Source organism: Orycteropus afer, unplaced genomic scaffold (assembly GCF_000298275.1).
Source record: "Orycteropus afer afer isolate SDZICR_OR568_19922 unplaced genomic scaffold, OryAfe1.0 scaffold00092, whole genome shotgun sequence".
Taxonomy (NCBI): domain Eukaryota; kingdom Metazoa; phylum Chordata; class Mammalia; order Tubulidentata; family Orycteropodidae; genus Orycteropus; species Orycteropus afer.
Genome location: NW_006921679.1, coordinates 1,256,050 through 1,277,848, shown reverse-complemented (window position 1 = coordinate 1,277,848; position 21,799 = coordinate 1,256,050). Strand labels below are relative to the sequence as shown.

The window sequence follows — 21,799 nt, the reverse complement described above, 5'->3', positions numbered from 1 at the left end:
ATGACATGAGACAAAGTATATGTGAACTGCTGTATGGAAAGTGAATTTGCTCTGTAAATCTTCACCCAAATCACAATTAAAAAAAAAAAAAAGCTATAAATAAATTCATATTTTAGGCAAACAAGTTCCTGCTTTAAGACCTTTCCTTTTTTCTTTCCTGTGCCAGTAAAGCTCTTTCTCAGATTTCCAATGGTCCTTCCTTCACTTCCTTTAAATTTCACTTTAAACATCACCTTCTAAGTGAGACTTCCCCTTTTTCTATCTAAAATTGCTCATTCTTTCTTGCGTCTGCTACTCCCAACTCTTCTGTATTCTTAAACATTGTCCTTCATGTTCAGGAAGGAGATATGAAAGGTCTTCTCTGGGAGGAAAGATGAAACTGACTCATCAGCAGTTCTCCCAAGAGACCACACGGATCATCCCACAGTGAGGTGCTGGTCCCTAAAACTCAATCATTTAACTCAGAGACCCCTATCAGCATTTTAGATCTAAATTCTTAACTATAAGGAGACAATGAAGGATCATCTGACATCTGAGGACAGATCATAACAGAAAAAATAGAGAGTGAAACAAACAAACAAACAAAAGCAAAAATGGCGACGCAGGGTGAAAACATCAAAAGAAATTTCATTAACTCAAGAAATAAGAAACTATACTATATGAATACACGTTTGCAATATTATAGAAATATGAACACAAAGCAATGATACCAATTTCAGGTTACCTCTGATGAACTGGGAAGGGAATAGGATAGTGGTGTGTATTGGACTCTTGTAACATTTTATTAAAAACAAAATCTGAAGTAAATAGGGGAAAATGTTAACATGAGTTAAATCTGGATGGTAGGTACATGGGTATTTTTTCTTTTTCTGTGTAATTTTTTGTGAGTTTAAAGTTGCTCATAATTAAAAAGGAAAGAAAAGTTGTTTTTTTTTCTCCCCATTAGTCTGTTTGGCACAAGTTGAAAAGAATGGTAATATCCAGTATTAGTTAAGATTTGGGAAATGAATCAGTCTGATGCTAATGGAAACAGAAATTGGAAAAACTTTTAAAGTGAGCAATAAGGCAGTACTTATCAAAATGCTACATTGTACACACCTTCTGAATCATTAATTCCATTTAAAACAATCTTTGTCCTACCAGATCGCTGTGAGTGGGAATCAACGCCATGGCAGTGGGTTTGGTTTTGATTTACAATCTTAGAGGCAGTAGTTTCCTTTTCAGCTTTTTGTTAGAAAGAAGTTAACTCCTCCTTCTAGTAAGCTGACACTCTGAGTACCTGCTGCTCATCTGAAAAAAGCAATTTTCACCTGTTTCACTCACCAATATTATAAAGTGCTTCAGTACAGGAAGAATCATTCCTCAGAGCCTCTTTGTAGAACTCAGCTGCCTTTTCATAATCACCATTTGCAAAAACTGTATTCCCTTTATTTGTAAGAGCTGAGGGATTGTATCTATCCGCATTCACAGCTAAATCTGCATAGTGGCTAGCTTGTGCAATTTCATTTTTCTAAATAAAACACAAAATATATGAGAGATTTTAAATTTTACTGAATTTCAAAATTTGTCTTTTCTTACTGTTACAAGACTACAGACACAATAAACAGAAGCAAAATACTTTCCATGTCTTGGTCTTAAGCTTAGGGAGCTCTGGTGGCGCAGTGACTAAAGCACTAACCAGACTGCTAACCAGAAGGTTGGTGGTTCAAACCCACCAGCTGCTCCATGGAAGAAAGATAGGGCAATCTACTTTCATAAAGATTTACCACCTTGGAAACCCAATGGGGTTTGCCATGAGTCAGTGTTGTGGTTACCTAGTACCACTCTGATACGAGTATACCACAAATGGGATGACTTGAACACACAGGAGTTTATTCTTACAATTTGAAGGCTTTAAGTCCAAGTTCAAAGTGCCAGTCTCTAGGGGCTGAGTGAAAGCCCCTCAACCTTGGGGAGTATTACATTCAGCTGCCCAGTCACTCAACCAGGCCCAGCCAAGTTGACATACAAACTTAATCACCATAGTCAGAATCAACTTGATGGCAATGGGTTTTTTTTTCAATCATCAAGCTCAACTACCCAAGTTTGTTATAACTGACTTCTCCACAATCTCACTGTTTGAGTAACAACTGTATTTATACAGTGAAACCCAGAACCTGTTTAAGGCAAAAACCTGTCACAGAAGGAAAAGAAAGGTATTTTCTACGAAAAGGAGCAACAGAGAAGTCTATCAAAGATGGAAAATCTGTGAGATCCGGAAAAAGAAAGTGGGAGTCCCCTCAACTTTTGGCTGTCACAGCTTTCACTTTATGTAGGCAGCTCCATTTTCAATGCCCAAACTCCATGTCATTCTTTACTGTAGCATTGTTCTTCCAAAGGCAAAATCACTGAAATATCCATAAAGGCAGCACTATCCTACATGCCTCCTATCAAATTTGTTGAGTGACTGTGGTAGTTCAGTTTGTAAGACAACTCAGCTGGGCCTAGTTGAGTGGCTGAGCAGCTGAATGTATGAGATGATGAGACTGGTAATCAACTCCATTGTGAAATCTACTGTGAGCATCTAAGTAGCTGCCTTAGGGAATGTGGTCTATTTTCCATATATAAGGAGAAACCTTGGTGGAATGGTCTCTGGCTTAAGATGCACTTGAACCCTGCATCTAGCCCCATCGTTGTTCAGCAGTCTGCCATGCTTTACCAATCCTGGGACTTTCAGTGGACTTGAATCAATGGTCTGCTGTGTTGTTTGGGAACATCGGGTGTGTGCCACTTTATTTGTCAGCCTTGGGCTTGTTAGCCTCAGCAGCCAGTAGCTGCCTGAGTGAAGAGATGCCTCTAGCTTCAGTGGGCCAGGAGCAAGAGGCAGAGCAGAAGCCCAAGGTCAAGGGGCTTTTACCCAGCCCCTAGAGCCTGGCACTTTGAACTTGGACTTCTATCCTCCCAAACTGTACGAGAATAAACTCCTGTTTGTTAAGGCCATCCCATTGGTGCTATATTTCTGTCAGAGCAGCACTAGGTAACCAGAACAGAATATGGTACCAAGAGTAGCTTGCTGCTCTGACAGATACCTAAAATGTGGAAACAGGAGGGAGTGTATATCCTTGACCCAAGACACTGGCAGGGAGATCCTGGCATGCAGCATGAGAGATGGCAGCAGCAGAGACCAGCATTAAACAGCAACAGGCTTACCAGCCCATGGAGGGGAAAGCTGGGTGCCACTGGGTAGGCAGCTTCCTGGCAGAGTGGGTTGCCTTCGGACATTAATTGGTCGAAAAGACCAGCATGAAATGGAGTAGCAGGTTGTGTGGCTCATGGAGCAAGAAAGCTAAGTGCTTTTTGGGCAGGAAGATTTCCTGTGGAGTGGGTTGCCTTCAGCATTAATCGGCAGAAGCAGAGAGACTAAGGAAATGGGAAGTAGAGCTGCCTCAGCCTCAAAAGGTAGGACCATGGCCTCTGGGGATGGAACCACCCTAGCCCCCTACGTTTCAAAGAGTTAGACTATCACCAACTTGGTTCTGGAGTGTGGGGTTGCTTGTTTGTGTGGGCCAGTGGGATAGAGCCATAGCTGCTGCCCAAGAGAGAGGGGGAAGTGCTACCATACCCAAGAGGTAGAGAATGGGGCTTGCCAGGTCAAGGGGGTGAGTTGCTACTCAGGAACTAGGGGATTAGAGCCACCCAGTGACGGAGATCAGTATAGATGCCACCCATTGAAGATCTGTACAGGTGCCAAGTTGACAAGGGGTAGAATTGTGGTAGTTCAGTTTGCATGTCAACTTAGCTGGGCCTGGTTGAGTGGCTGGGCAGTTGAATGTAGTATTCCTCATGATGAGACTGGTAATAACTCCATGGTGGAATCTACTGTGAGCATCTGAGTAGCTGCCTTAGGGAATGTGGTCTGCTTCCCATAATAAGGAGAAGCCTTGGGGAATGGTCTCTAGCTTAAGGTGCACTTGAACCTTGCATGTAGCTGTGTCGTTGTTTAGCAGCCTGTCATGCTCTGCCGATCCTGGGACTTTAAATGAACTTGAATCAATGGCCTGCTGTGTTGTTTGGTAACATCAGGACTGTGTCATTTTATTTGTCGACCTTGGGCTTGTCAGCCTCAGCAGCCAGTAGCTGCCTGAGTGAAGAGATGCCTCCAGCTTCAGTCGCCCCGGAGCAAGAGGCAGAGCTGAAACCCAAGGTCGAGGGGCTTTCACCCAGCCCATAGAGCCTGGCACTTTGAACTTGGACTTTTAGCCTCCCAATCTGTAAGAGAATAAACTCCTGTTTGTTAAGGCCATCCCATTAGTGCTATATTTCTGTCAGAGCAGCACTAGGTAACCAGAACAGTCACCTACTAAGTCTTTGTATTTCTAGCAATCACTTGTTTCCTCTCTCAGTCCACTGTCAAATTCTTGTTCCACGACTTTACCAGTGTTCAGCTGACCTTCTTCATATAACCTATCTACCTTTAAGTATTATAGCAGTTTGTGCCATGTCAACTTTCTCTGCATGGATCTTGTTTAAAGGGACTTTTGTGAGATTTAGCAGAAATGAAGCAGCAGCAGTAAAGACTCTCAAAGTCTCTACTAATTTTTATTCATTATCAGATACAGGGACTGAAGCAGAAATGCCCGGGGAGGGGTGCAGATTGTCCTCACTCACCTACACTCCACTTCCAGCTCTTCCTCCCCACTATGGTACTCCTACTGATCCACAGTGACTCAGCTCTGGTGCTTGGCTGTGACTTACAGAGGAGGCAGCTACACAGAGGTGACAGCTCCCCACAGACCTCTCTGTGAAGTCTCTCTTCAGTTCCCACTCTGGCACATAGTGATAGGTGGCTTCTGAGATAGATTGTTGACTCCTCAGATCTGGACCTCCTTCGATACTGTTTCTTGAACCTTTATTTCCACAGCTCCTCCCACAACTGTGTAAAATCTAATTCCTATATCCTTTCTCCCAAAACCCTCACAGAAGACTGTTGGCCTGATGGAACTTTTTAAAAAACTGAGATATAATTCACATATCATAAAATGCACCCTTTTAAAATGTAAATTCAGCAGGTTTTTAAAAATAATTTATTGAGGTGACATTCAAATGACAAAATGAACGATTTTAAGGTGAGAAAATCAGTGGCATTTAGTACATTCATGTTGTCACCTCTACCGAATTCCAAAACATTTCCATCACTCCAAAATAAAACGCTTTGCCCACTAAGTAGTCACTCCCTAACTTCTCTCTTCCCCAGTCCCTGGCAAACACAATCTTCATTCTGTCTCTATGGATTTATCTATACTTCCTATTTCATATAAATAACCATAAAGTGTGTGACCTTTTGTATCTGTCTTCATTCATTTAGGAAAATGTTTTGGAGATTCATCCACATTGTAGCATGTTTCAGTACTTCATTTTCTTTTATGAATAAATAATATTCTGTTATATGTACATAAACTGTTTGTTCATCCATTCACCCACCAATGGACTTTTGGGTTGTTTCTCTACCTTTCAGTTACTGGGAATAATGTTATTATGAAGATACTGGTACATGGACATTTTGATAATCTGCTTTCAATTTTTTTTTTTGTATGTACTTTAGAGCAGAATTGCTGCATCGTAAAGTATTTGTATGTTTAACTTTTTGAGGAAGCTACAAACCATTTTCCACAATGGCACCATTTTAAATTCTCACCAGCAATGTATGAGGGTTCCAGGCTCTTCACATCCTTATCAACACTTATTTTTCATTTTTCTGATTATAATCATCCTAGTGGGGGTAAAATGGTACTTCACTGTTGTTTGATTTACATTTTCCTAATGACTAATGCTGATGAGCATTTTTTCATGTGCTTATTGGCCATATGTGTATTTTCTTTGGAGAATTGTCTATTCGAGTCCTTTCCCCATTTTCAAATGGGGTTGTCTTCTGTTGTTGAATTTTAAGAGTTATTTATATATAATGGATACTAGGCCCTTATCAAATATGTTTGCAAATCTCTCCTCCCATTTGAAGGTTACTTTATCACTTTCTTGAATTTTAATGAAGTCCAATTTATTCTTCCTTTTGTTGTTCATGCTTTTGGTGTCATATCTAAGAATCTGTGGCCAAATTCAGGATCGTGAAGGTTACTTGGGTGAGTTTTATGGCTTTATCTCATATATATTTAGGTCTTTGATGCATTTTGAGTTAACTTTTGTATACTGTAATGAGTTAGGGATTCAATTTCATTCTTTCACATGTGGTTATCCAGAATATATATAAATAACACTTGGAACTCTAGCGATTGGTCCTTCCTGATGATGTGTTCAAAATAAGCAAGACAAAGTATTGCCATTATCTTTTCTAAGGGGCATTCTGGACATACTTTCTTCAAGAGTAATTTCTTCATTTTTTCGGCAGTCCACAGTACAGTCAACATTCTTCACTAAAACCACAATTCAAATGCATTAACTCCTCTTTTATCCTCCTTTTTCAATGACCAGCTTTCACATGCATGAGGTGACTGAAAAGATCAATGCTTGAATTAGGTGCACCTTAGTCATCAAAGTGACATCTTTTCCTTTGAACACTTTAAAGAGATCTTTTGCAGTAGATTTTCCCAATGCAATATGTTATTTGACTTCTTGACTGCTGCTTCTAAGGATGTTGATTGTGGATCAAAGCAGAATGAAACACTTGCCAATTTCAATTTCTTTGCCATTTATTATGATGTTGTTTATCAGTCCAGTTGTAAGATTTTTTGTCTTCTTTAAGTTGAGGTGTAATCCATACTGAAGGTTATTATAGTCTTTTACCTTCATCAGTAAGTGCTGTAAATCACCTTCACTTAAGCAAGCAAAGTTGTGACATCTGTAAATCTCAGGTTGTTAATTAGTCTTCTGCTAATTCTGATGCTACATTCTTCATAGAGCCCAGCTTTTCCCTCTGTCAGTGTGTCATACAGTGATAGCTTACATGTTGCCATGATGCTGGAAGCGATGCCCCAGGTATTTCAAATACCAGCAGGGTCACCCATGGTGGAGCTCTCAGACAAAAAGAGACTAGGATGATACACCTGGTGATATGTTTCCAAAAATCAGCCAATGAAAACCTTATGGATGGATCAGACGTACTAGGATGGTTATAATCAGAAAAAAGGAAAATAACAAGTGTTGGCCAGGATGTGGGAGACTGGAGTCCTTGTGTATTACAGGTAGAAATGTAAAATGCTACAGTCACTTTAGAAAACATTCTGGCAGTTCCTTAAATAATTAAACATAAGGTTAATACATTACTCAGTAATTCTATTCCTAGGTATACCCAGCAGAAAAATCAAAACATATGTTCACACAAAAAATTGTACATGAAACTTCAAAACAGCATTATCCATAATAGCCCCAAAGTGAAAACATCCCAAACGTCCTCCAACTGATGAATGATACAAACAATATAATATTATTCGACAGTGTTTTGGTTACTTAGTGCCACTCTGACAGGAATATCCCACAAACAGGATGACTTTAACAAGAGTTTATTCTCTTATAGTCTGGAGGCTTTAAGTCTGAGTTCAAAGTACCAGGCTCTAGGGGCTAGATGAAAGCTCCTCAACCTTGGGCTTCAGTTCTGCCTCCTGCTGCCAGCCCACTGAAGCTGGAGGCTTTTCCCCACTCAGACAGCTGCTGGCTGCTGAGACTGACAACTCCAAGGTTGACAAGTAAAAGGGCACAGTCCCGATGTCACCAAACCACATGGCAGGCCATTAATTCAAGTCCGTTGAAAGTCCCAAGCTTGGCAGAGCATGGCAGGCTGCTAAACAACGACATGGCTACATGCAGGGTTCAAGTGTACCATAAGATAGAGACCATTCCACAAGGCTTCTGCTTATATACAGGAAGCAGACCACATTCCTAGGCAGCTACTCAGATGCTCACAGTAGATTCTACCATGGAGTGGATTACCAGTCTTATCATGGGGAATACTACATCTAGCTGTCCATTGACTCAACCAGGCCCAGCCAAGTTGACACACAAACTTAACTACCACAGACAGTAAAAAGAAATGACCCACCAAGACCAAACCCACTGCCATCAAGTTGATTCCAACTCATAGTGACTCCCATTGGGTTTCCAAGGCTGGAAATCTTTATAGAAGTAGATTGCCTCAACTTCCTTCCACAGAGCAGCTGGTGGGTTTGACTGCCCACCTTCTGGTTAGCAGTCAAATGCCTTACCCACTACGCTACCAGCACTTCTTAAAACAGAAATGAAGTACTAATAAATGCCACAACATGGATAACCCTAGGGAACATGCAAGTGAAAGAAGTCAGTAAAAAAAAGACCATATATTGTATGATTCCATGTACATGAAATGACTGGAACAGGAAAATTTCTAGAAAAATCAAGTAGATTAACAGTTCTCAGAGGTTGTGGGTAGCAGAGATGAGGAGTGACTGCTCATAGACAGGAGGTTTCTTTTGAGGATGATAAAATTTTTCTAAAATCAGATAATAGGGATGGTTGCAAACTTCTGAAAACATATAAAAAACCGCTACATTCTGCACCTTTATGCATTAAATGGTAAATTATATGATTTGTGAATTATATTGCAAAGTTGTTATGAAAACAAAATGAGCAAAGGATTTAACTAGATAAGTTCTGTAAAGAAACATACAAATAACTAATATGTACATGAAAAGATACTCAACAGTATTAGTCATTAGGGAAATACAAATCAAACCATGATAATGTACTACTCCATACTGATAAGAATGGGTACAGTTAGAAAAAAAAAAACTGTTGGCAAGGATGTGGAGAGAATGGAACCCTCATCCATTAATAGTGAGAATGTAAATGGTGCAGCCGCTGTAGAAAACAGTTCCTCGAAAAGTGAAATATAGAGCTACCGTATGGCCCAACAATTGTACTGTTAGGTATATACCCCAAAGAACTGAAAACAAGTATTCAAACAAGTACATGTATATGCATGTTCACAGTCCCATTATTCACAACAGCCAAAAGGTAGAAACTGCCTAAATATCTATCAAGTGAAGAATGGATAAGCAAAATGTGGTATATCTATACAATGGAACACTAGCCATAAAAAGGAATAAAGTACCAACACATGCTATGATGATGATGAACTTCAAAAACATTAAATGAAAGAAGTTAGACACAAAAGATTACATAATGTATGATTCCATTTCTATACCTACTCCTCAGTTACCAACCATCTAACTATCCAACATTTCATTTACCAAAATGTAAAACACCTACTTAAATCATCTTAAAGCCAGGTAAGGACCCATGTGTTTCGCAAGAGAGTGGCTCCCTTCTGATCCCTCCTATTCCATCTCTCTCCCAATTCTTGGATATGAATAAAGCTTAAAAAAGAAGGGAAATGCTGGATTCTGGGGCCTCAGGCCATTAACTTGCATGTGTGTTCCACAGTCTCCCAGAATCCTGACTAGGCCCATAAGCTGGTGGTGGTATAGCTGTGGCTTCAGGCCATGAGTCTGAGAGAAGGCAGCAGTAGGGCACAGACAGGATGCTGGCAGTTACCTGCCACAGACCGAGATCCACAGTTTGTGTGTTGGCAGTGCTTTGGCCAGTGGACGGTGGTTTCAGGTGGGTGGGCTTTTCATGAACAACAAGAAGTCTGTGTAGGTCAGGGTGGGGTGGATCCCTTCTTGGCTGTAAATCCTGACTCAATCAGTGCTGCTTGTGGTTTGAAATGACACAAGCCTACCCATCTGCCCAAAGTATGGAAGTCAGGGCACTGAGACAAAAGTACTCTGGATGGTGGCTGCAGGAAAGGGAGCAGCTCCACAGAGCATCTCCAAAATGATTCCAGGAGTCTGAGAAACGCTGGGTCACTGGAGTTGCATGTAATACCACTTTTCACTTAACGACCTGGTCTTTGGAACCTAACTATGTTGACAAGTGAGGAGTGGGTGTATTAAATTTCCAGAACGGGTAAATTCATAGAGATTTATAGCTAGGGGCTGGGGGTGGAGTGGGGTGTGAGGACTGTCTGCTTAATATGTACACAGTTTCTTTTTGGGAAATGTTCTGGAACCAGATGGAGGTACTGGATGCACAACATTATGAATGTACTACATGCCATTCAGATGTTCACTTTAAAATGGTTAATTTTATATTGTGTGATTTCACTTCAATTTTAAAAAAATACCACATGATCAATTAATTGTAAAAATGAAACTTACTAAATAATAAAGGAATGAAAGGTTGGTTGCAGCTGCACTTTTCACTCTACTGTCCTTCTTTTCAAACATTTTTAAGGTCTGTACAGCCTAGAAATGAAATACATGAAAGTTGAGGTAAGACAGCACTGAAATTATTCCTTCGAAAAAATATAAAGACAATATGATAAACATTTTACTTGGTACAATAACCATACATCTGTAGATTCCACCCACTCTGACACATGCTTTCACTAAAAAGTACTTAATTTATAAATTCTTTCAACTTACATTAAATGCTAATAAGATTTTGTAAGTAACAAGTTCATACTTATATACCCACAATAAACTTTTAGGGAGGTAATATGTTACAGTCAAAAGACTGAGCTTTACTGGAATAAGTTATTTCCTCTCTCTGAATCTGTTGCCTCCCTGCCAAAATGAAGATCCTAATGGCTTTCTTGCAAAATTGCTTTCAGGATAAAATGAAGTGCACGCATACACACACACACATCCAACAAAACCAAACCCACTACCATTGAGTCAATTCCAACTCACAACAAACCCTATTGGGTTTCTAAGGCAGTAAATCTTTACAAAAGTAGATTGCCCCATCTTCCTTCTGCAGAGGGCTGGTGGGTTTGGACCAACAACCCCTGGGTTAGCAGTCTGCCTTAGGCACTATGCCACCAGACCTCCTTCTCGTGACACTTAAAGAAATCCATCTGCATCTGTACACATCCTCTTCGATTTCTATCTCATTTCAATGAAACAGCTCTCCCCTGACCAATGGCCCATCCTTGTTTGCTCTGCATCTTTTCTCTTCTTGCTTTCTCAACATCATTTCCTCTCTCCTACATCCCCAAGCATGCCAAGAATACAAACTTCTAGAACTCTTAATTCTTTATACGCAAAATAGCTTACTTCCCTTTACCCTCAGGTCCCCTTCAATTACAGCCTCATCTTTCTTCTCTGTTTCACAGTCAGGCTTCTCAAAAGAGTTATCTACATGGGCTGTGCTTACTTCCTCACCTGTCATTCACTATCAAGTCACTTCATTTGGCTTCTGTCCCAACCACTGCACTGAAACTGCTTTGTGCTATCAATTCTGAGAGATAACTTTTTTTTTTTTCTGTTTCCGTATTATTAAATGTCTCAGTGGCAATGAACAAATTAAAATATTCTCTTCTTGGAATATCTCTTCTTTTGACTTCTGTGGCATTATACAGAATTCAAATGAGCTCTGGTGGCATAGCAGGTGTGGTAGTTAAGGCTGTGTGTCAACTTGGCTGGGCCTGGTTGAATGGCTGGGCAGCTGGTGGAAGTTATTCCCTGTGATGAGACTGGCAATCAATCAACTCCATGATGGGCTCTACCACAAGCAGCTAAGTAGCCGCTTTAAGGATGTGATCTGCTGCCCGTATATAAGAACCACTTTTGGTAATGGTCTCTTTATGGCACGCTTGAACCCTACTTGTAGCCGAGTCGTTGTTCAGCAGCCTGCCATGCTTTGCTGATCTTGGGACTGTCAATGGATTTGAATCAATAGCCTGCCATGTGGTTTGGTAGCCCCTAGAGCCTGGCACTTTGAACTTGGACTTAAAGCCTCCAAATTCTAAGAATAAACTCCTGTTTTTAAAAGCCATCCAGTGGTGGGTTATATACAGTTCAAGGTTTTCTTCCTCTTTGGCTTCCTTTTCAGTGTTTTTAACAGATTTCTCATCTTCTCTCAACTCCAAATGTTGGAGTTCACCAGAATTTGATTCTAGAACCCTTTCTCGCTTCATACTTTCCATAGGCTGGTCTTATACTTGGTTTTAAGTACCATATACATTCTGAAAAACCCTCTTTTTAAAAATCCTTAGCCCAAATCTCTCCTCTGAGCTATGTTAATTATCAAAATGCCATTTGATGTCACTATGTAAGTACAGATATCCAAATCCACTATTTTAATATTTAACTATGCATGCAATAAAGGACAAATCATTTCAGCTCCACATAGATTGAAAAACAAGCCAATAATTCCATTCACAAGTCTACAAATTAGAACTATAATTTTTTTTTTAATGTTAAAATAGTAGGGAAGACAGACAGCATCATTAGGTAGTAAGCACATTGGACTAGAAGTTGTCTCTTGTTTCAAAGTCACAAAGAATTAATATTAAACTTCTGTGATTTTTTTTTTTAAACAAAATAGGAGGTTGGATATAATTATATCTAATATGCCTTTTAGAGCTAACATTCCAACTCTTTATATAGAATGGGTAAGCCTGCCATATTAAAGAATATTTAAATAAAAAAAAAGACAAATAAGAAAAATGTTAACTTTCATTCACAGTATGTGTGCCAAATTTTCATAATAATGGGAAATGTCATATTTCTAAGAAAGCTTTTTTCATTGTAATACAGTAATGTGAAAATATAAAAGCCATAAACTGTATTTTGGTGGTATAAAAGGCAAGCTACTACAAAAATTAGCCCCAATTTATCTAACATTTTAGAAGAAGGCTATTGTACAGGGCAGGATAGAGAGTAATGGCATAAGGATTAAGAAACTTGGGTTCAAATCTCTACTGTTATTAACTAGCAGAATTACTGACATTGAGTCAAATTATACTACAATACCAATTTGCAACTATAACCCTAAAACTGGCTTATTTTCATCACAGCCCAAACTCCTAACAAACAACTGTGCCCACAGTATACAAGCTTGTTGAAGGTAAGGCAAATGTCTGCTGCCTCTCTGTACTTCACCCTTTACCATCTCCCAAGAGGGTAATTCTCTGAATGGGTGCTCATCTCATAAAGTACTTGTTAAATGCTAAATTTATTAGAATCTGTTTATGCAAGTAGAGTTTATAGCTACAAATGCATCATAAATTTCCAGTTCTGTGGAATTCTGTAAAGAACTGACACAAGAAGAAAAATCAACTGGAGAAGAAATGCACCTATTAGGAGACCTGAAACTTAAAAACATTTTCTACAGTTAATCTATAAATGTATTAGAGTTACCAAGCTTAAAGTTATGTTAGATATTTTTTAAATAAAGTCATCTCATTCTGCACTGTGCCATTTTCAGAAAATTATTTCATCTTTCTTCTTTTCTGTTCTCGTTTTCATTTCATTTTATTAATTTTTATTTCTAAAAGAAACACTGAAAATTTTAAGTGAGAAGAAAATTCATCTAGAAATTCATTATTTCCACTAAAGTGTGAGCTTCTTGAAGGCAGAGGTATTTGCCTGTTTTCCTCTATGATCTAGCCTTCATGTCTAGAAAAGAGCCTAGCACATTGTACTCAATAAGCTTTCTAAAGGAGCATTTTCCTTTCACAAAAAGTGAAAAATCTAGAATTTAATAGTACTTGGATTTTTAAAATTCTCCTTTTCCTATTTATGTTTCCATTTGAATTTTGAAAGTTCATTAAATTTTAAAGATCCTTATTACTAAGGTAATTTTTTTTTATTTTAGATATTGGTGTTACTTAAAAGTTATGAATATACTTGTAAAAACATGTAGTTTAGGTAGAGAGTAGAGAGGAAAAAAAAAGAAATAAAAATTCTTATTTGTTAATTACCATGTACAGGGAGTAAGTACATAAAACTCTTTCTGTGGTGAAACAAGTTCTCCAGGTGATTCAGATAGACACTAAAATTTTGAGAATCTCTGGAATAAAATAAGTGGTTAAAAGCTCAGATCCTCTAAAGTCAAATCCTCGCTCTGCCATATACTAGTTGTGTGACTTTAGGCAACACACTGATGCTATTTATGCTGATCGTAAATGAATATAGAAATTGTCCCTACGTGATGACAAAATGATATTATGATATATTTAGAACAGCACCTGGCACAGAGCTATTATTATTACTGCTACTACTCAAGCACTAAATAAAGATAAATAAAACATGGGGGCTATAAAAAATTACAGTATGGTGTTTAAAAGGGAGCTCTGGTAGCGTAGTGCCTATGGCACTTGACTGCTAACCAGAAGGTTGGCGGTTCAAACCCACCAACCACTCCTCGGAAGGAAGATGGGGCAATCTACTTCCATAGTGATACTGCCTTGGAAACCCAAGGAGGGGTCACTATGAGGTGGGTCCGACTTGATGGCACATAACAACAACAACAACATAAAAAAGAGGAGAAAGTTAACTATTCTAGAGATACTCAAGGAATGCTCCCTGAGAAGGTAATATTTAAACTGCATGTCTTAAAAAACCAACAGGAGCTTATCAGTCAGAGTGACAGAGGAAGGCCATTCCAGATAGAGGAAATAGCATGCATATGGTTGACAGGCAAGCTTACGGTTGAGGAAAAGTTCAGTTTGTCTGGAGTCTAAAACTGGGGAAAGGGCACAAGAGTAGCGGATTAATATATTCAAGAAAAACACAACAAGATGAGAATTTCATGAGAGAATTTCTAAAAACAAAGCAATGAAATGGAACAGTTAGAACTAAAATACTCAATAACTGAAATAAAAAATGCAAAAGATCAATTTAACAGCATATTAGACACAGTTAGAAGAGGATTGGGGACTGGAAGAAAGGTCAGTAGTAAAACCACTGGGCAGGCCTGAGATAATCCTAGCCAAATAGGAAGTGTGGAATGGTGGACAGACACCTGCATGAAAGGTAAGCCGGTTCTCCACCTAGAAATCACCAAGTAATGTCAGGGGAAAAAAAGTGAAGAGAAAGGCAATAGATTTTCTTTCCTTTAAGATATATTTATTGAAGGAAATATTCTACTTCTTTGTGCTTCCAGCATGGAAAGCAGTTGTATCCCAGCAAAAATTAACTTTTATAATGGCTGTCAGCTACCACTCCTAAAAATACTGGACAAATTACGTCTGTGTTCCGTGCAGTGCTTGACCTCCAATGAGGTGCCTCAAATGAAATAATCACTGCGCACGCTGACTCAATTATTTAGGAGTAAAAGATTCTAAATACTAGATTCCATGTATGTTGGTTACGAAATGAGCAAACCGTTTTTCTATGAAAGGGTTTTTATTGACTTTAAAGAAAACAATTAGAAGTTTTTAAGCCAGTAGTTTACAAAATATACTCTGGCCAAGAAAACCCCAAATGTCATACATTCACTATTGAGATTTTTTTCAATTACTTTCCTAGAAAGGTCTTCTATGAAACTGCCAAGAAGTTCCTTGAACTTACCTCAAAAATTACTGCTTCTTTGTCTGCTCATTCTGTAGAAGCTATCTCGTTGAGTATTTATACAACCTGCACAGTTATTAATGTAAAAGCCACCGTTGTTTGGATTTTCTAAGTTTTATAAGATATGTTTCACTTTGAATAAGAATTCAAACATTTTTATCTAATGTTAGATTGTGCCACAATAAATACATGTGTTACTTAAAAATATATGGCACTTGAACAGGTATAATTTATCTCCATTAAACTCTCTGAGGTAAAGAATAAAGGGAATTAAAGTTATTCCCTAGGATTTTTAACATCCATTAAGTAGAATATAAAAAACAAACTAACATACAAAACCACTGAATGCTATAGCAGTTTATATCATTCCTCTTAGAAGTAGCCATTTATATTCATAGTCAAGGAATTTTTTAATTTTGAATTTAAATTTTTTTAATTTAAATTTCAAATTAAATGTTGAATTAAAAAATTTTTGATATTTACACCTTTGTGGTTCATTAATAACTTTCCAAAATCCAAACCAAACTCACTGCCATCGAGTCAACTCCAACTCATAGCAACCCCCTTTGGGTTTCCGAGACGGTAAATCTTTACAGAAGTAGATTGCCCAGTCTTCCTTCTGTGGGTGGCTGGTGGGTTTGAACCACCAGCCTTCTAGTTAGCAGTCAAATGCCTTAGGCACTATGCCACCAGAGCTCCTTCATTAATGACTTTAAGACTATTTAATATCAAATATATTCTACCCCAAAATGGTTACTATGGAGCCAAACAGCATATAAATTCAATGCAATCCAAAGCTACTACTTAAAAGAATTACCAAAGGTATTTGGAACTTAAAATATCCATTTAAAAACATTTCTCAGAATAAAAACACATTTTACATTTTAAGTTTCTAAACTATAAACTATTCTAATAAAAGGAACACTCGCAGGTATTTTTTTGTTTTTCAGATAGGCCATTTTCATAATTGCTCTTTATATATTCAATGAATACACATCCAATATATCTATTTTTAAAACCAAATACTATAAATCAATGAAACTGACAAAAAAAAATTTAATGTCAAAACTAAATTTAGTTATAAATGACAAACCATACAATGAAAACAAGCATTGTCTTTTTCCCAAACCATTAGGAAAACAGACACATCCTCCACTTTGGTTTTCTTCCCTGGAGGATCTAGCTACTTGCTTTAGTTTTCCACCGAGTCTGCTCCTAAGGCCATTATTAGCTCCTGGATCAAACTACTTCATTTCCTTCAGCTTCCGCTTTTTGGCAAAACTCTCTTTACTACAAGGTAACTATAAAATGACACCATCATTACAAACAACTATGAGATTTCAGCATCTTAAAGAACTGAGTTTTGAATTGTAAATAAAATAGTCTTCATAAAATGATCAATGCAACTCTTCTTAACCTAGTAGTGTCCCTTTCAAATGAGATTCTATTATACCCACCTGGTCATACTTACAATATACAAACAAAAGAAACAATGTGAAAGCAGCCATGTTGAAAAGAAAGCAGAAAATGGTGTTTTAAAAAATCAGTAAACTATTGATAATAAAAAGTTGAAAATATGAATGGTATCGAAGATATTTGGAATGAGATCAGCTAGGAAAGCAACAGATAATAAGAACTGATTTAAATGAGTTTTAAGGAATATGTCCACTATTTCTTAATGGACACAAGTTTTAAAACATGAACAATGGTAAAGCATTGGGAAATCTTTCTAGAAATAATTTTAAAATAAAATGTCAAGAGAAAACTGACAAACATGGTTTTCTCTTTTCTGTCCTCTATAATAGTACTTCTTACACACACACATACACAAATGTTTTTTGGTCCACAGACTGCTTTAGCATGTTAACAAAGACCAATTTGTCTCACTCCACGTCCACTGAAAAAACATTACAACAATGAGAGTTACCAGTAACACTTTAAATGGCTAATAGTGTGATGAATAAATGACAGAACAGATATAAAGAAACTTTGGAAAATCCTTTGAAATGTCAAAACGTTCATAAGTGTAGTACATTTATATACGTAATGAGAGTACACAGTGGTACTGCATGGTACACAATCAAACACACTGCCATCAAGTCAGATCTGACTCATAGCGATCCCTCCTTGGGCTTCCAAGGCGGTATCACTACAGAAGTAGAATGCCCAACCTTCCTTCCGAGGAGTGGCTGGTGGGTTTGAACCGCCAGCCTTCTGGTTAGCAGTCACATGCCTTAGGCACTATGCCATCAGAGCTCCTACTGCATGGTACTAGTCACATAATTATTACATGAATCTTATTCTATTCTTATGATCTATGAGTAGGTGGTGTTCTCCCCACATTCCCTTGAAATGGTTAGTCATTTCTGTTGTCTCCCAGACGAGAGGAAGCTCCTTAACTAGGAGGAAAAAACTGAAAGCATAGGCTTAGAGCAGGACAAAGACAAGACTGTGGCTTTCTTTGGTCTTTGCTTTCTGGATCTGAACTTGGAGGAGCTTAGTTTTCTAGTTGCAGGCATATATGACACCACTAGTTTTATAAACTGGGATATCAAGTTTTACTCTATGTTTATTGTCATTTGTTATTCCTTTTTTTAAAAAAAACTTGTTTAAACCATCTAGTCTTGTCTCAACTATATCTCAGACAATTGAAGGAATAATAACACTTGTTTCACTTCCACCCAAACTGAGCATGATAGCAGTGGTTACCAGTGAGACATCCCTTAGAGCTTAAAAACTGTGTTTAGCAATTAGACTCTCTGATTTCCAACACAATGTTAAGGGGTAAACCAAATATATAAAACCTAACAGGGAAGCTACTCTAGTAAAAACAGTGGGATGCAAGCATCAGAGCTGTTATCCAGGCTCTAGCTTTCTTTGCTCCATGCATTCAATCCCAAACTGTAAAGAATCCAAGGGCTTCAGTTAATTTCTGGACAAGAACATGGTTAAGTTATTCACATTTTTAAAACAGGGCAAATGTAAAAATTAAAATAAGCTAACACTATACAAATGTAAATTATCTTTGTAAGACAGAAATAAAAATATTAACCCCTGAATAATTACACATAACATTATTATAGAAAGGGAGTTCCTGATTTTACTGCTTTGACCAATTAACATATGAAATTACATCTAAAGTATATATTTTTAAAAACTCACTTGGTTATAATCCTTTTGTCTCAAGTATGTAATTGCTTTATTTATTTCCAGATCATTTGCTAGCTCTACATATTGAGAAGCCTTCACAACTTCAACACACCTAGAAGGTAAAAGAATAATAAAGGTTACTTTACTTTATTTTAGTATATTTGTATTCTTGCTGGTTTCCTTAAACAGTGATTTTTCAAAAAAAAAAAAAAAATTATTTAAGTGCCCCTTCCATTATGTAATGCCACTCCTGTCAATTTGATGCACTGTGATAGCGTATGAGTTGCTGTGATGCTAGAAGCTATGCCACCAGGATTTCAAATACCAGCAGTGTCACCAATGGTGGACAAATTCAGTCCACCATGGTTGGAAAGTTTTAGCTGAGCTTTCAGATGAAGACAGACTAAGAAGAAAAGCCTGGCAACTCACTTCTAAAAATTACCCCATGAAAACCTGATGGATCACAACCAAATATAGTCCAATATAGTGCTGAAAGATGAGCCCTTTAAAACAGGCACTCAAAAGGCATAGTAGCTGCAACTATGGACTCAAGTATGCTGAGATCATAAGATGGTGCAGGACTGTTGTTCTTGGGGTTGTCTGAGTCAGAGCTTACTCGACAGCAACTAACAACCACTGCTATTGATGATTAACAGTTGATTTCCTCCAATATGAGCACTGATTTACTAAATTCTCTAGTTCTTAACTAATTCCATCATCTAATTTTTCATTAGCCTACTGTCACTTCTAATTACTTATGGTATATAAAAACACTGAATGGATATCTTCAGTCTCATTTTTTATTATTTCTAAAACAATCTGAACTTGTAGCAGGTGAAATTAATTCTATTTTCTTTTTCTTTTAAAAGACATGAATGTAGGGACTTCTGGTAAGATGGCAGAATAGGAAGACAAGCTACACAAACCCTCATCAACAAACAAAGAGAAACCAATTTACACAGATATACAAGATAATCCCAGAGTACTGGGCTTTGAAAGAAAGATACAGAAGTGGATTAAATTACCAACTAGTAGAAGAACCTGAATGAAAACAGGGAGTAAGGAGACAAATGGACCATCAGCTATCCTGACAGCATGGATAGCCTGCATATTTTCAAGTAGTGTTATGACCTCTGAATTAACCTAAAAATCGGCTTTCTTTGCCAAGGACTGCACGGACAGCTGTGCTGGTGCCTGATGAAAACAGGGAAACAGCAAAGAAGGAGACAAACTGAGCTATGGACTTTTGTCTGGCAGGAGGTGCAGCCATTTTGACTGTTTATGACAGTGACCATTTTGCGTATTTAAAGTGACAACATTCTCCTTCAGAGTCCAGGGACCTAAGAATAACCGATGCTTGCCAAAAACAACATGGACATACAGGAGGCTGACAACTGGAAAGGAGATAGATGGTGAGTGCATAAGTGCTGCCAACTAGTGAATAGAGAAGCACAGTACCTTGCTCACTCAGATAATGTCCAAAGAAAACAAAATCCTGGGCAAATCACTCTACCATACAATCATCCTAGAACAATTTTGGAAGGCAATACAAGAACAAAATAGCAAAATAAATGAAAAATTTGGAATGACACAAAATATACAGATAGAAATTCAGAAGATTAATACTAAATTTTCAGAAATAGATAACACATTGAATGGCCAAAGAGTAGAATTGAATCAATGGAAGACAGAATTAGTGAAATTGAAGAAAAATACCTGAAGATTAGTGAGATTGAAGAAAAATACCTGATACTTATGGAAGTATCCAAAATAAGTAAGCCTACAAGATTGCAAACAGGGAACTAAAGACATCAACTGGCAAATGAGGATAACTACAAACCAAAAAGAGGGAAAAAATTGTGCAGTTATGTATTAGACTGTTATTGTAAAAAGCCAAGGAAAGGTTTATATATGGAAGGAAATTTTCTTTGTTGGTTACCAGGGGAGGGTGAGGAGGGGAGGGACACTGTTAAATAGGTAGAGAAAAGTATTAATCTGGGTGAAGAGAAGGGCAATGTGTCAAATGTGAGTGATCAACATGGTGGCACTGAGGAAGAGGAAGACATAAAAAGGTGCATGGTAGGTACAAACAACAAAGATGAGCCCTTTTGCACATACAGTACTGTGTTGTCAGTGAAGGCAAACATTGATATACAGGTGGAAAGAGGGCTGCACGGGCTAAAATATTAGGTATGTCTATGCAGGGGGAAGTGTGCTCATGACCATGTATATAGAGCTGGCACAAAATATTTCTACAAGTGTATTTTTATGTTCTGTAAGAATGTCCAGGTATACAGTAGAGCTGACAAGGGACAAGGTTGTAGTCACTTCTTGGTCACAGCCAGCTACCCAGAGGGAACAACTAGTTGGACCTGTGGGCTTAGGACCATGGTCAGAGGGGGGGACATCAAGCTCAATTGGCATAACGTACTACACAAATACATTGTTTCACATCCTACTTTGGTGAGTAGCAACTGGGATCTTAAAAGCTTGCAGGTAGCCATCTAGGTGCAATGATGGGTCTCTGCTCATCCAGAGCAAAAAAGAATGAAGAAAACCAAAGATGCATGGAAATAATTAGTCCAAGGAACTGGTACACCATGCGATCCTTAGCCTATATGACTATGAGACCAGAAGAACCAGACGGTGCCTCGCTACCACTGTCAACCACTCAGAGGAGGACCTATGTGGGAGATCCTGGAGATAGTGGGAGAACAATGTGGAACACAATTCAAAATCATAAAAAAAAGGAACAGGTTTGCTGGTCTGATAGAGCCTGGTGAAACCCCTGAGTCTATGGCCCATGGCTCTTAGTTGCCCTGCAGGTCTGGAAATGAACCCATTCCTGTGGTTTCCAGCCAAACAAAAGACAGGTATATGAACTCAACATTTACATTAGGTAGATACACTCTTGGAGAGATCAATCATTGTAGAATAGAAGGGCTGTGTATGCACAGGGAGAAAGCTCAGGGGGCAAGAGTGCATGGGAGGGAAGGACACAGGGAAGAGGTAACTATGCGGAGGATGAGGGAAGAGAGCTGCTGCATTGTGGGAAACTGCAGTCAATATCATAAGACAAAGTGTATGTGAATTTCTGTATGGAAAATGAATTTGTTCTGTAAACTTCCACCCAAATCATATTAAAAATTGGAAAAAAAAAACTAAAAAAAGTCCTGGCCCAGATGGTTTCACTGGAGAATTCTACAAAACATTCAGAGAAGAAATGATACCAATCCTACTCAAAGTATTCCAAAACATAGAAAAGGATGGAATCCTCCCTAACTCATTTTATGAAGCAAGCATAACCTTAATAATAAAACCAG

The 21,799-nt window shown here is 38.1% G+C and overlaps 1 protein-coding gene across 1 annotated transcript in view; it reads right to left on the bottom strand.

Moving 5' to 3' along the window:
- The window catches only part of IFT88 (intraflagellar transport 88), a 223,394-nt gene that overhangs the window by 137,536 nt on the left and 64,059 nt on the right, over nt 1–21,799 (bottom strand). The window contains exons 14-16 of the mRNA XM_007942504.2: nt 18,489–18,588; nt 10,185–10,271; nt 1,324–1,510 (exon numbers count right to left, since the gene is read on the bottom strand). Coding sequence (XP_007940695.1) covers nt 1,324–1,510; nt 10,185–10,271; nt 18,489–18,588 — 374 coding nt within the window. The remainder of the gene's footprint in view (nt 1–1,323; nt 1,511–10,184; nt 10,272–18,488; nt 18,589–21,799) is intronic.